General features: G+C 34.9%; 1 protein-coding gene and 2 non-coding genes across 11 annotated transcripts in view; 2 read left to right on the top strand and 1 right to left on the bottom strand.

The window, feature by feature from the left end:
* Positions 1-15988, top strand: part of LOC123672700 (transmembrane and coiled-coil domains protein 2) — a 32779-nt gene that overhangs the window by 16224 nt on the left and 567 nt on the right. For 5 of the 9 annotated variants that reach the window (XM_045606937.1, XM_045606936.1, XM_045606934.1 and 2 more), the window contains 6 exons: positions 6615-6990; positions 8458-8689; positions 8751-8878; positions 11427-11655; positions 12968-13109; positions 14472-14830. In XM_045606937.1, coding sequence (XP_045462893.1) covers positions 6615-6990; positions 8458-8689; positions 8751-8878; positions 11427-11655; positions 12968-13109; positions 14472-14830 — 1466 coding nt within the window. Of the gene's footprint in view, positions 1-4834; positions 4965-6614; positions 6991-8457; positions 8690-8750; positions 8879-11426; positions 11656-12967; positions 13110-14471; positions 14831-15635; positions 15853-15988 lie in introns of those variants that run through there. The other 4 variants (XR_006746345.1, XM_045606939.1, XM_045606941.1 and 1 more) reach the window with 4 other exon arrangements.
* LOC123674304 lies at positions 4069-4283 on the top strand. Its single transcript, XR_006746648.1, has one exon. It is a non-coding gene; the product is annotated as a small nucleolar RNA U3 (small nucleolar RNA).
* On the bottom strand, positions 7813-8021 carry LOC123674290. The gene has a single exon (XR_006746635.1). It is a non-coding gene; the product is annotated as a small nucleolar RNA U3 (small nucleolar RNA).

Genomic DNA, 15988 nt, shown 5'->3' with positions numbered 1-15988 from the left:
AGTGCTGCGAATACGATGAAAACGAGTCAGTCCCTCAAATTGAGGACTGTGAACAGGTATGCTACCCTCAAAAACGAAGAATTCGTGATGCACGACGAGGACGAGATGATGGAACCATCAGAGAAAAAGACGGATCAAAAACCACCACCAATTGTGATCCACGGAATAATTAGTGATCACAGACATATCGTCGAACTATTAAAGACATTATGCAGAGGCAAGTTTCACATAAAATACGGGAGAAACTCGACAATCCTGTTTATAGAGAAACTTGAAGAATACCATCTAGTGAAGAAACACTTCAAACAAACGGACCAGGATTTCCACTCTTTCACACTGAAAGATGAAAAGACACATGCATTTGTGTTGAGAGGCCTAGAGCACAATCCCAATCTAGAAGAGATAAACTCAGAACTCAGGGAGTTGTATCAAGTTCCTGTAAAAGAGTCTTATAAAATGAAAGGAACCAAAGTTCCTTTATTCCTTGTTATAACCGATAATCAAGTAACATTAAAGCAACTACAAAGAAACGTCAAAGTTTTAAGTTACACCAGAATTGAATGGGAACGATACAGCACATCAAAGCAAATAATTCAGTGTCATCGCTGCCAGCAATGGGGACATGCAACCTCAAACTGCTTTAGCAAAGCAGTTTGCCTGAAATGTGCGGAAAACCACCTCACCAAGGACTGCCCGAAGGACAGAAGTACGCCAGCCAAGTGTGCGAACTGCAAAGGTAAACATCCAGCTAACAGTACACAGTGCGAAGTGTACCTCAAAATCTTAGAGAAACGTCAGGCTAAGACCAGGCCGACAATTGCAGCACCTAAGAAATTCGTTCCTGCTCCACCCCCGGCTACGAATCCATGGGAGGACCGGAAGAGGGCCTATGAAGAAAGGAAACGCCAAGAAACTCAAAAAATCGAGGAAACCCCACAACAAAATAAAAAGGTAGGATCGGGTAACAACCCATTCTTCGAAATTAAAAATGAATTCGAGAAACTCAATAAACATATCAATATAGAGAAATTTTTGAAATCAATCAAACAACTAAATACACAAATGGATCATGCTGAGAATCCAATTGAAAAATTTGAAATATTCTTTAATTTCATTTCTAATCTCGAAGATGGGGGGTTCTAACACACTCGAACTAGCTACCTGGAATGTCAACGGCATAAAATCCAAAATTCATGAACTTTCGCATTTTCTAAATTCAAATAAAATAGATATTATAACACTTAACGAAACAAAATTAAGAACCTTCGACCAAATTGACCTCAGGGGATTCCAGGTAGTTAGAAAAGATCGCCCAGATAATTCAGGCTATGGTGGAATTATGATTGCTGTCAAAAACGGAATTCCTTTTACCCTAATACCCTCAGTAACGAACTGCACATTAGAGAATATAGGTATTCAACTAAGTAATAACTTGAACATAATAGCTGTCTACAATAGTCCTAGCAATAAAATCACTCAAAACTGCTTAAATAACCTCTTTTCTAAAAACAGAACTATTGTTCTTGGCGACCTGAATTCGAAACATGAATACTGGAACTGCCATTCTCGTAATACCAACGGAATAACATTAATGAATTTCCTGGAAAGAAACGATGACTGTATCCTGCATTTCACAGAAGACCCTACCCATTATCCTTTCAGTGATAGAACTCCTAGTAATCTTGACCTGATAATAACAAAGAACGTCCCCAACCTAAGTACTCCTGAATCTATACCTGCCTTACCATCCGACCATAATGTAGTTAAAACTACCGTCGGAGGATTTATGAAGGATAATCCATCAAAAACTGTTTACGACTACTCAAATACCAACTGGCAAAAATATCGTCAAATTTTAGATGAACAAATTAAAATAAATAACTCGATAAACTCTATTGAAAACTTAGAATCCGAACTAATAAAATTTACCAATGCAATTAACTTCGCTCGCGACAAAAGTACCAAAAAGAAAAAAATTACTCCCCACGCCGACAAATTACCAACAGACATTATTAACTTAATTAACACTAGAAATAAATTCAGAAAACGCTGGCAGACAAACAGAAATGTACTAGACAAAATTACAATGAAATCTCTAACAAAAGAAATAAGACAAAAAATTAACATTCACAGAGGTAAATGTTGGGACGAAAAAATTAGTAAATTAAAACCATCCGATAATACCCTTTGGAAGATGACAAAACTTCTCGGCAAAAAACCAAAAGACATCCCGACACTTACTCACAACACAAAAGATTACATGACAGACATAGAGAAAGCAGAAATTCTTTCAGAAACTTTTGAAGCGAACCATAAAACTGTAATAAACGACCAAGAATTTCATGAGAACGTTAGAAAAACAGTTGATGAATTCCTTAGTAGATCCCACGGCGGTAATGAGTATAAAAAATACTACACTAACCCTTCTGAAATCAAAGCATTTATCCAAAAATTACCCACTAACAAATCCCCAGGCGAAGATCAAATTGATAATAAACTTATTAAAAATTTCTCTAAAAAAGCAATAGTCCAACTCAACTACTTGATTAATGCAATCATTTGTTTGCAATATTGGCCAAGTAGTTGGAAAAAGGCTATAATAATCCCTATTCACAAACAGGGGAAAGACAAAACGTCCCCTAAAAATTATCGACCAATAAGTTTATTATCAATGATCAGCAAACTAACAGAAAAAATTATTCTTAATAGACTGACAAAATTATTAACCAAAACTGAAATGCGGGATCCTCATCAATATGGATTTAAAGAAAAACACAGCTCCGTACAACAAATATGCAGAATAGCAGTTGAAGCTATTCATAGTTTCAATAAGAAACAAAACATGGTAATGCTGTTTCTTGATATAGAAAAAGCCTTCGATAAAGTCTGGGTTGAAGGACTGATACACAAAATGGTACAACTAAAACTGCCACCTTTTATCATAAAATTAATAAATTCTTACTTGAAAGAAAGAACCTTTTCAGTTAAAATGAATAATGCAATATCTCAACCCAAACATATTGAAGCAGGCGTTCCACAAGGATCAGTCCTTGGACCCAGACTTTTCAATCTATTCATACATGATATTCCAGAGTTTCCAAACACAAACCTGGCCCTTTTTGCAGACGATACCGCGATATTTGCTAAATCTTTCCATGCGACTACCGCAAATAAACTGCTACAGTACCATACAAACGTATTAAAAAAATATTATGAAACCTGGAAAATCAGTTTGAATGAGGGTAAAACAGAACAAATTGTTTTCAACAGGAAAACCAAAAACAATAAAATATGTCCACATCTGAAAATGGGCAACAGAACCATAATGCCAAAGAATTCAGTTAAATACTTAGGTGTAGAGCTCGATTCTAGATTGAACTTTCATAAACACATAGATCAAACTCTGGGTCGGGCCTACGCAATGAATACCTTATTCTACCCTTTAATGTGCAGAAAAAGTAAATTAAACAGGGAACACAAAAAACTAATTTACACCTCTATTATCAGACCCATCATAACGTACGCTGCCCCTGCATGGTGTCACCTAAAACCGACACCATTAAAGCCCCTCCAAATATTCCAAAACAAAATACTCCGATTAATACTAAACAAAAACAGATACACACGTATCACAGAACTCCATGAATTGGCACAAATTCCAACCATAAGAGAGTATGTTGATAAAATATCATCAACATTTTATGAAAAACTGAATTATGTGAGCGATTCTACGAGGCAAATCACCCGTATCCGAAAGAACAACAAAAATCCAAACGATAAGCATATTCTGCCTTATGAAAATCTACCGATTTTCAGGCAGTCTATATGAACTGTGTACATTTGTACATAGTTTCTTTCAATTACTTTGAGCAGGTTTTTTATTTTTATTTTCCTGCATAAATCATTCACATCCTAAACTGTATCATATCATCATTGTACAAAAAAATTGTTTATAGACTTTATGTCATCTGTGTTACGAAAACTCTAGTCAAGCAAAAATTATTTGCAGGAACTAGTAATTATATATATTAACAAAAACTATTGTAAAAAAATATCTTGTAAAAACGTGTAAATAAACTTTTCTTTCTTTCTTTCTTTTCTGTAGTATATCTTCACACATTCTCAACTCAAATTGAGAGTGGTTGCAACCTCGACGATGAGTCGAAGTATCGCTTCCTGAGCGTGAGACAGGCCCTGGGAATTCCTCATGGAAATCCTCGTGGCCCACGATGATCGTTCACCTGGACTTGTTCAGTTTATGGATGCGATACATTCTGAGAGGTTGCTTTTTTCTTTAAGGCAATATTATTATAAATTTTCGTTGTGATGGTATATGCAAACTGAAAGTGTTGAGCTGCGCATGTCTGAATTATTTCTAGAAGAGCTCTTCACTCCAATCTTTAGGATTATCATAGAAGTAAATAATAGTTTCCCTACTTGATGAAAATCCAGTAGAAATATATCACAACGATCTAATTTCAACTAATCTACATTGTTAGTTATAACAATAATAATAAATCTTTATTGGCCCATTTAGACATATTATACGTAGGGGAAGTAAACATTGAAGTATAATAAAAACATAAACTCTAAAGATTCAAAACGCAGTTTTTTCTGAAGGTATTTTTTTATCGGAATTAATACATCGAAACGATTAAAAATATCCTTAATGTCATCACGTTGTAAGCCTTTCTCCGATTTATCGGATGAATCTACCGCGTGTTTCGAATTAAGCGGTTGAATTTCCTGCTCTGCTTGATTCTCACAATCTGACGTCGGTTTTTACCGATAAGGGCTCAAATAGGCCGCCTTTCAGTTGTGGATCTGTGCTTGTTTGGTTCTGGTGCAAAATTAGAGTTTTCGTTGATTTTTCACCATTTCAAGGTTGCACAATTATTTTCGCACGCGTCGGAAATCGATTTTGCATGGACAGGAAATTTGTGGTATCTGTAAAATAGGTTGTCGTAAGTTTCCTTGAATGTTATTGTCATTTGCTAATTTACATGTTAGATCAGATTGCAGGAATGACAACAAATGAGGTAGTTGATCAATTTCGTAGAATTATGGATTTTTTTTTGTAAATTTTTTTTATTTAATGTTTTTAAATGAGTAGAGAACGTTTAGGACTTGTTTGGGCAGATTTGAGTATATTATGTAAGCACTAAAACCGTGTGTCCAATTTTTGATCAACTATTTTTTTTTAAGTAATATTTGTTATGAATTATTGTAACCTCGAGCCTTATGACATTTTTCGTTTATTATATACCTATAAGAATAAACTGAATAATCTAAATTGAACGATTTTGTGTTTTAGATTTTACTTCAAGAACTAACGATCTGTATAAGAAAAGTAATTCATGAATGCGTTTTATGAATTGATCCCTGCTTCAATGAATTATCTTACCCGAATCTATTCGTTTATATTATTAAATGTGGATTAAACGATCGTTAGGAAAATATTTTGCTCCACTCTACTACACAGATACATTTTTTTGGCTAGTGATAAAAGTATCATCAGTTCGTAAGAGAACTAACGACCTCCGTAAGAGAATCAGCTCGGGAACTGAATAAATCACTTCTATTAGATCATAATCAAAATATCGACAGTTGATGAACTGAATGAAATAATAAGTTCACACTGGAACTGAGATCAGCTTTGATCACTTTCATTGAATTATGGTAAAACGTTCGTCGAATCATATAAAAAATAACTAGGCCATAAGGCTACAAATAAATCTGTTGGTTAACACGTTGGATTTACGACAACGACTCAACAGAGAACTCGAATTATTTCATATTACGATTGTTAGTTGGTTGGAGAACTAACGAACTACATAAAAAAACTAGTTCAAGCATGGATAATTGATAACATTTTGAATATACGCTAACGATCTCAGGATCCCTAGTTCTTCCGTGAACTAACTAACGAACAGCATCAAGGAAATAGTAAAGTTGCAGACATATATTTGATTTCAAACGTTTTGAATTGACGCCAACATGAACTAAAGAACCCATAAACGAACTAGCGCGAGAAAAAACTGTTATCTGATAAACTGTCAACTTAAGAACTAGTTCCTCTGCGAGCTTTGATTTTAAACTATCTGAATTTATCGCCAGTTCTTTCGAGAACCTCATGAAAGAACTAGTTCGCAGAGGAACTAGTTTTTCAGTTCGCAGTTCGTTTCTGAATTGACTCCAAACAACTGAACTACATAAAGAACTGTGATCTCAATCGGAGTACTTATCTTCTACCAACTCTATCTGTTTTTTTGTTGAATTGTTGAACTGTACAAGATAGATGTTTATAGGGTAACAGCTACGAGTGTATTAATTATGGAAATATGGAATTTCATGGGGGAGATTCAGTTCAGTATCACTTGGATTTCACCTTATATGGTTCCAAGAATATCCCAGTTCTTTTTTAGACTTGCAAGGTCGGTTTTTTGCACTATATTTGTCTCTGAATATTCAAATGGAATGTAAAGTTTGAACTAAAGACATTAGACGTAACACTATCCTTATGTTTGATAAATCTGAACTTGAAGAAAATAAATTTAATTGAAAAAAATTTTTTTTTGTGTAACACATCTAATTTTCTCCACGTCATTTTCCAGTTCTACTTCCAGCCGGACGACGCTCGGCTAGCCTCGCAGCAATCGTACAAGATCGGAAGGCACAAATCGCCGACCGCGAGCAGGTCGGACATGAACGACTCGTCGACTCACCCGCACCACCAACACCATCATCATCACCAACAACACCAGGACGACTCGGGAACGACGGCGGGCGTTGCGACGGAGGACGTCGCCGATCTGGGAGGCGGCGGCTGTCCGTCGTCCTACGCGTCCAACGGCAGTTCGGAACAGATGAAGCAGGAGGAGGACGGCGATTACGCCATGGACGCCCGGACGACGGCGCTGCTGGAGCAACTGGGCACGAAGATCTGCAAGACGAGGGATCTCATGAAGATGGAGCAGAAACTTAGGGACGGTGAGTGTGTGACTGTTTATGGGCCTCTAAATGTTTGATTTTGAAAAAAAATTAAGAAAAAACATATGTTTGGTGATTTACACTTTTTTGGTACACCCAGTGTATTTCCGAACAATTTGAGAATGTAGCTCTAATGGAGACTAATGATACTATGTCGGAGAAAAATCGAAATTTTTGAGTCCTCGACCGTAATAGAGCGTCGTAGCAATTGTGGAACACCCTGTATAAGAAATTAAGATGTAATATTCAATAATGAAGCAATTAAAATATAATAATTATTACCATATATATCTTCATGATATTTAGAAGCACGCAGTTTAGTCTTTCTAAAGGTGTCTACCACAAGGGTCAGTCCTTGGACGTATACTATTCAATCTATTCATACATAATGGTCCAGAATCTCTAATAACTAAGCAAAATCTTTTGATGCATCTTTTCATTCAGAGGGACGCAATATCACATTAATCTTTCAAAAAAATAAAACGAATAATAAATTAACAGTATAAATAACAAATTGACAAAAAAAAAAGAAAATAATAATAGTCACAATGCAATATTTCAAATTATTACAATAAAAAAATACCCGAATTCGAACTTGGGACATCCTGTATATGCATATGTCTGTGAAAGATCAGTTTCTTCAACGGAGAAATAATACACAATAGGAAGAAAAACAATGAAATTCATCAACATCCAGAAGAAAAACTAAGCACAAATTTATTAAGATAAAATATACGGTATGTAAAACAAGTACAGAGTAACCTCATTAGAGCTTTGGAAAGACATGCGCGCATATTGATATTGTCTTGAGGAAAAAAAGCAACCTCTCAGAATGTATCGCATCCGTAAACTGGACAAGTCCAGGTGAACGATCATCGTGGGCCACGAGGATTTCCATGAGGAATTCCAAGGGCCTGTCTCACGCTCAGGAAGCGATACTTCGACTCATCGTCGAGGTTGCAACCACTCTCAATTTGAGTTGAGAATGTGTGAAGATATACTACAGAAATGATCCTGTGAAGTATGATCTTAATTTTTAAAATTTGCAAAATCGTGCCTACAGACCTGGAATGGTATAAAAGTAGATGGTATTGTTTGGCAACTAGCGCGATCTATCAGATAATATTTACAACATTTACTTAAAGTAGTACAGGGGGCGCTGATGTAGTAGTTAGAGCTACTACTTGTGAACAACAGATGGCATGTTCGAGTCTTGTTGTAAAAAAACCAAAATAGATGATGAGTTTAAAATTTTGCAAAAATAATACCGTTTTAAGACAAAATAGACAATTTTGGTTTTCGTAATCGGTTAGCCCTCTCTACAATAAAATTCTTCGAATATCCTGCCTAAGGTGTTTGAAATCAAATACATAATTTTTTTTTTTTCATTATTTCAAAGGGTGCAATAAATTTTCTATAGATTACTGTGCAATTTCTTGTTTGACTTACGCCCTTTTATTTTTGTAGATAACGTGAATGAGTACCTGGATTTGTCAGCGAAAACCGAAGACAGATTTCAATTACAGAGGATAAAAGCTGTATTTGAAAAAAAGAACCAAAAGAGTGCTCAAGCGATTTCGCAGTTACAAAAAAAATTAGACAATTATCAGAAACGTGTGATAGAGCTAGAAAGACATGGACAGCTGCAGAGCCATAGGCAACCTAGGGAGGTGCTGAGAGACATGGGACAAGGACTGAAGTGAGTATTAAAGATCCCCCCCATTATAATATTTTTTTTATTAATTTTTTTTTTTTTGTAGGAATGTAGGTGGAAATATAAGAGATGGAATAACTGGTTTCAGTGGATCTGTAATGTCGAAACCTAGGGAATTTGCACATCTAATAAAGAATAAATTCGGAAGTGCAGACAATATTAGTCAAATCTCAAGTAAGCAATTTTTTTCTGGTATATGGTAATAACAACGATATCTTCTTTTGTAAGAATATCTACGATTGAAAGCTATTCAGCTACTTGGAAAAAATTGGCAACCCGAGATTTCGATAAAAATCAGTAGCGCATTGTATATATGCTTTATATTGGTGCTATGTTCAGTTAAAGAAAATACTTGTTTTCCTTTTTAACTCTTTTGCTAATCCATTCTTGGTTTTTTGTTTTCAATTGATTAAACCATATAATAATTTAGAGAGAAATTCAGTATTTAAGAATTAATGTTTTAATACTGTTGTCAAAAGAATATTTGATCAGTTTGCTTTTTTATTTTATTATTTAAATTCCTTATGTATATACTTCTGTATTTAAGATTAGTGCTTATAAATTATATGATTCGTTATATCTCTTCAATGCAACGTTGCTTTCGCTTTTACTAAATTCCCATATTCGTATTGAACTAGTAAAAAAGATAAGAAGAATCAAAAGATAATACTGATTAAATTTTTTGTTTGACACACCGTAACAATCTGTGTTGAAAATTAATCTGTCTTTAATGGTTTTGGTATTTGAGTGGGGAAAGGAATAGTTTTTTTTTTAGTATTATTTTTCACATTGTTGAAATAATTTTCATTACAATGACTTCTTCAGATGAGTTCATAATAAGAGGTAATCTTAAATATGTTCATAACATCATAACAACAAAAAAAATAGCAGAAGTAGAGAAGGATCATAGCAAACACATTTTTTATCAATTTTAATAGGCATTTTTGATGGAGATTGAGAATAGTAGATTTGTTTAGCTTTGTTTGATAATTGTTGTGAAATTCTTGTTATTTTTCTTCGGTTACCAATTAATTTAATTTCAAATTTTTGTTGCATACATGTTAAATTTCAAAATTATGATTTTTTTTTAATCATCAATTAATTAATCATTAACAAATCAAATTTCAATTTGTTTCCCTATGAGAGATTATAACAATTTGATAAAATTCAATTTAAAAAAAAGTTATAAATTTATACATCCAGAATTCATAGCATAAAAATTGTAATCAACCAAATTGTTCAAACCTCTCCAAATTTGTGTCTCATTCTCCCCCAACTTAACCTTAAACTATTGTTTTTGTCGTTCGGTTCTCCTTATTTCTGCTGTTTACAATTTGTACTCAAAGAAAACGTTTTGAGATTGAATTTGGGTCGACAACAACCATCTGACGAAGCCTCGTTAGGACTAAGATGTCTAAAATACTGGTTATGGCAATGATTGGTCAATTCTTCATAAGCACCGCCTTGAGAAAGAAAAGGGAACCACCCCTTTTACCCTAAATCGCCAGAATTATCTCAAACACAATCTAATCAGTGAACACATCGGTATTCTAGACATCTTAGTGGTAACGTAAACTATTTCGATAAGTGCATTTATTGTTAAACGTAAATCTTTTTTTTAATCCATCTGTATCTAACCCTGCCGTCGACACTCCCGATTCCCTGATCGATGTTTAGTTTGGTATTCCTTGTAAAGGGTGTTTTTTTTAGCTATAGAACTTTAAATTGCAATAAAACAACGATGGATTATTCGATTGACATGAATTTTATTTATCCGCAAATTAATCTTGTGGCATTACATTTTAAATATGATATCTGGCATATGACCGCCACGGCTGGCTCGGATGTAGTCCAATCTGGACGTCCAATTTTCGATGACTTTTTCCAACATTTGTGGCCGTATATCGTCAATAACACGGCGAATGTTGTCTTCCGAATGGTCAAGGGTTTGTGGCTTATCCGCATAGACCAATGACTTTACATAGCCCCACAGAAAGTAGACTAGCGGTGTTAAATCACAAGATCTTAGAGGCCAATTCACAGGTTCAAAACGTGAAATTAGGCGGTCACCAAATGTGTCTTTCAATAAATCGATTGTGGCACGAGCTGTGTGACATGTTGCGCCGTCTTGTTGGAACCACAGCTCCTGGACATCATGGTTGTTCAATTCAGGAATGAAAAAGTTAGTAATCATGGCTCTATACCGATCACCATTGACTGTAACGTTCTGGCCATCATCGTTTTTGAAGAAGTACGGACCAATGATTCCACCAGCCCATAAAGCGCACCAAACAGTCAGTTTTTCTGGATGTAACGGTGTCTCGACATACACTTGAGGATTAGCTTCACTCCAAATGCGGCAGTTTTGTTTGTTGACGTAGCCATTCAACCAGAAGTGCGCTTCATCGCTAATGGACGTAGTGCGCGATACGTATTCCGCACAGAACCATTATTTTCGAAATAAAATTGCACTATTTGCAAGCGTTGTTCAGGCGTGAGTCTATTCATGATGAATTGCCAAACCAAACTGAGAATAAATCACTTGACAGCTGTTAAATCGGTCGCCATATTGAACACTAATGCCAACTTAAAGTTATATACCTCGAAAAAAAACACCCTATAGTTCGCTCCCTCCCACCGATCCTCTAACGCACTCACCACACCCCCGTGTGCATGGCTCAACCCACCGCATGAGATAACCTGTTTCAATCGTAATCCGTAGAATGGTACGTAGGAACTGGTGCCATCGGCGGCTCAGAAGGCAACGGAGCCAACAGCGGCAGCGACCAGGGCGAGAAGAACCACCACGGTTCGGCCACCCTGCCGGCTGTGCTGCATCCGGCAACGTCGCAGTCGTCGATGAGCCAGGAGGCGGGGCAAAGGCACCAGCCCAAGTTCCCGAGCGACGAGGGCAGCGAGTGTAGCAGCGTGACCAGTGATAGCATAGGAAGGTGAGTGTGTGGTCGGGCGGCGTTGCCATATTGTGGTGGAACGTTAAGTTGTAGGAAGGTAGCTCGGACCTTTAAGAGTTGATAGGTCAATACGCTCTATTAGTGTGACGTCACACACCGCCATTTTTGGTTCTCCTGTCAGTGTTCGGAATCCAAACAAATAAATTGTCATTCAAATTAGTACGGTGTCGTTGAAGGAATTGGCTTATTTTCATAGATAAGAGTATTTGAGGAACGATTTCAGTATTAATTGATAGACAGAAGGAACGAGGTTAATACCAGTAAGTTTGAATCCTGTATCATTCCCCAGATTTCGTAAAAAGCCGTGTTTATTAGTTCGAACTTACTGGCATTAATCTCGTGCCTTCTGTCTATCAATTAATAGTAATATCGTTCTTTAAATAATCTTATTTATCAAAATGAGCCAATTTCTTCAACGACAACGTACTAAAGTGAATGACAATTTGTTTGTTTGGATTCCGAACACTGACAGGAGAACCAAAAATGGCGGTGTGTGACGTCATCACTAATAGAGCGTATATTCGCCTATAGGAGGAGAGACAAAAATAATGTGTGGTGTTGCCAGAACGATTAGATGATCAATAGAAGTTAGGAATATTACAATAATTACAACTTTCGTCGAAAGAAAGTATTTTATGAGTCTTTTTATAAATTTCCACAAAATTAGTTTTGTCTCTGTTGTAATAATTTTTTTTAATATATTAGTGCTTTGTAGGAATACCATATCATCAATTCTTTTGCAAGAAACGAAAAGTCACCAAGGCACTATTTTTTTCATTCGCAATTTAAAAATATTGAAATACAACAATAAATTATTGTTTAAAGGAATTATGTCAAAACCCTATAAAATCGGGGATTTGTAAGAAGATATCTCTTATTTCGTTTTGAATTGAGTAGTCACATGGTGGTACTTCCTCTTAAGGGTGTAGACTATCTTTCTGACTAGGATCTTCAGTGCAATTTCATTTTGATTATGTGAAATTGCTTGTTCGATTATTTCCATTTTTAAAAGTAACCTTTGTATGGCAATTTCTAATAAACTCACTATTAAATAATATCAATTAAATGGGATAATCTACATTTACAAAAAAAACTTGGTCACTCTATTTCTCATGTGTGATACTCGTCACACACACTTATGTGTCAGGTTTCAAACTGACATCTAATTCGAATATGCTTCTCTCCATCCTAAAAAAAAAGCACTAAATTTAAAAAATACCCTTAGGATATTTCGTCGTACCTTCTTCCTCTGTATCTTCTGAACTAAACAAGATACTGCATTTGTTTTCAGGTATGGCCGAACAGAAAGTAGTCATAAGGACCCACATATTATATGCAAAAAATTACAAGAAGAAATTGAATCTCTCAAAGAGAAATTAGAAGGAACAAAAACATTGAAAGAAGAAATGTTCTCAGTGTGTTCACAGTTACAGGTAAATTTGATATATCGACAGTATAATAGCTATTTATAATACAAGTGCAGAAGGCTTTGATATTCTAAGCGAGTGATAGAATAAATAAATCCATATATATCGTTTAGTAATTTTTGCATTGAAAAATGTTGGTTGGCAGAACTGTTTTCTGTCACACATTTGACAGATAACAATCTGTGACAGGAGAGTTCTGAGAACCAACACTACCAAATATAATAATGAGATATAACCATGAAATCAATGTGAAACTCAGATATACGCTCTATTATGGTGGATTTATGCACCATAAAGAAGAACTATGAACTAAGAACTAAACCTAAGAATTCAGTGGCGTTTATGCACTCTCTTGTTAGTTCTTAGTTAAGGCTATTTGTTCTATACTTTGATGTTTGACATTTATATTTATTTTGAAAAAATTCAATTTGATTTCTTCAAATACACCTAATACTTTTCATCGATAAACACGAATAAAGAACATAAAATGATAGAAACTGGTACTCTTTGATATTGAAATTCTTAGCTCTTAGTTAACAGTTGGCCTGCTAGTGTTAGTTCTTAGTTCTTAGGAAAAGTGCATAAACGCCCTCATTGATTTGTTAGCGTTCAATTCTTAGGTCTTAGTTCTTAGGTTTAGTCTTAGTTCTTAGGACTGGTGCATAAATCCACCATTAGTGTGACACCACACACCGCCATTTTTGGTTCTCCTCAGTGTTCAGAATCCAAACAAATAAATTGTCATTCAAATTAGTACGGTGTCGTTGAAGGAATTGGCTTATTTTCATAAATAAGAGTAGTTGAGGAACGATTTCAGTATTAATTGATAGACAGAAAGATCGAGGTTAATACCAGTAAGTTTGAATCCTGTATCATTCCCCAGATTTTGTAAAAAGCCGTGTTTATTAGTTGAACTTCAAGTTCGAACTTACTGGCATTAACTCGTGCCTTCTGTCTATCAATTAATACTAAAATCGTTCCTCAAATACTCTTATTTATGAAAATAAGCCAATTCCTTCAACGACACCGTACTAATTTCAATGACAATTTATTTGTTTGGATTCCGAACACTGACAGGAGAACCAAAAATGGCGGTGTGTGACGTCACACTAATAGAGCGTATTCCCGCACGATTTTGTTCTACAAGGTATAACAGAATGATTTGCCACAGAATTGAAGAAGATCATAGATTATGCAGACTTTTAAGAATGATATGGATTAATTTAACACAAAATATGTATGAGTATTTATGACCTCTGAATAATTTGAGATAATTTGAAAAATCTCTTATTGCTGCTCATCCGTTCTGTTCATCTCATTATAATATGTTTTTGGTATTTTTTCTGAACTTGTTGTGATGTTCAACAGGAGGAGAGATTTAGGAGCGAAAGACTGGAAGAACAAATAAATGACCTAACGGAACTGCACCAAAACGAGATTGAGAATTTGAAACAGGCCATGGCCGACATGGAGGAGAAAGTCCAATACCAGAGCGAAGAACGTCTCAGGGATATACACGACATATTAGAACAGTGTCAGACCAAAATCCAGAAAATGGAACATCAAGCTGCCCAACAACAACAATATGTCTCGCTCGAGGTCTTGGACAACTCGAATGCCAGAGTGTTGGTCGTCAAACTCATCAACGTATTGCTCACTATTTTACAAGTACTACTGCTTTTAGTCGCTACAGGAGCCGGGATTATTATGCCTTTTCTTAGGACGCGGTGAGTTGATGTGTTGTTGTTCTGTTTGCATATTTTTTTTTTTTTTTCATCGTTTTTGTTCTTTTTCCAAAGTTGAATACAAGCACATTGAAAGATGGAGTAAATTCAGATTTGATACATTTTATCAATTAAGTTGAAAGAAAATAGTTATAAATACATGTGAAAACGAATCGGAATGATAGACTTGGTATTAGTTTCATTGAAAAAAGTGTGATATAGTTCTTGCATCACTCAAAAAATAAATTATAATTATAAAACATAAATTTTAATAGTATATTCTGGATATTCAGAATATTTCAAAGTTTCAAACTGAATATTTGGACGAATGCTATAGATATTGTGTTGCAGTAAGAAGAATATCATAATTCATTCAGATAAAAATGTTTCAAGACAATAATACATCAAAATCATATTCAGGAAAGATACACGCCTAAACAACGTTCAGAATTTATTAAATGGTTTTATTGAAATCATTGCTCATTTGGGAATACTGAGAGGAATTTAAGGAGAATTCATAAACAACATTTCTCTCAGTAATCACAAATGAGCACTGATTTTGATGAAAAAGTTTAACAATCTCTAAACATTGTTGAAGCGTGTATCTGTCTATAATTTAATGCCATAACCTACTGAACACAAATGACATAAAAAATTTTAAATCATTACTATTGAGAAACATTGTTGAAAAATAATTAAGATCAATGACTAAAATCCAGGAGATGCTCTATAATAGATGCTTCAACATTGTATTAATCTTAATCAATCAGCATTAGTCAGAAATTATACAACATTCTTGTTTTTTCAGGCGCTCCTACCTTTGACATTGTTAGTGTTCACCCTAGGAATCTTGAAAACAAGAGCTCTCATAGTGTGAGAATCTCTGAAATCATGGAATCAATTTATTCATCTCAAATGTATTCCGTCCCTTTTCATCTTTTTTCTGCGAAAGATTGTTTTGAGATATGTATTTATTCGATATTGTTTTTTTTGATTTGTTGTCAATAAATTTTTTCAATTTAGAATTTTATTCTTTTCTTGTTTATAACATGTTTTCTATTTAATCAACCTAAATCCAAACCTATCAAGATGCAAGAACTAAAGTTATAAATTCGGGTTAGCACACTTGGTTTTTTAATTCTTTGAAATTAATACTCCTGT

The sequence above is a fragment of the Harmonia axyridis genome, chromosome 2, assembly GCF_914767665.1.
Source record: "Harmonia axyridis chromosome 2, icHarAxyr1.1, whole genome shotgun sequence".
NCBI lineage: Eukaryota > Metazoa > Arthropoda > Insecta > Coleoptera > Coccinellidae > Harmonia > Harmonia axyridis.
The sequence above is the reverse complement of the archived record's forward strand: the minus strand, read 5'-3'. Positions and strand labels throughout refer to the sequence as shown.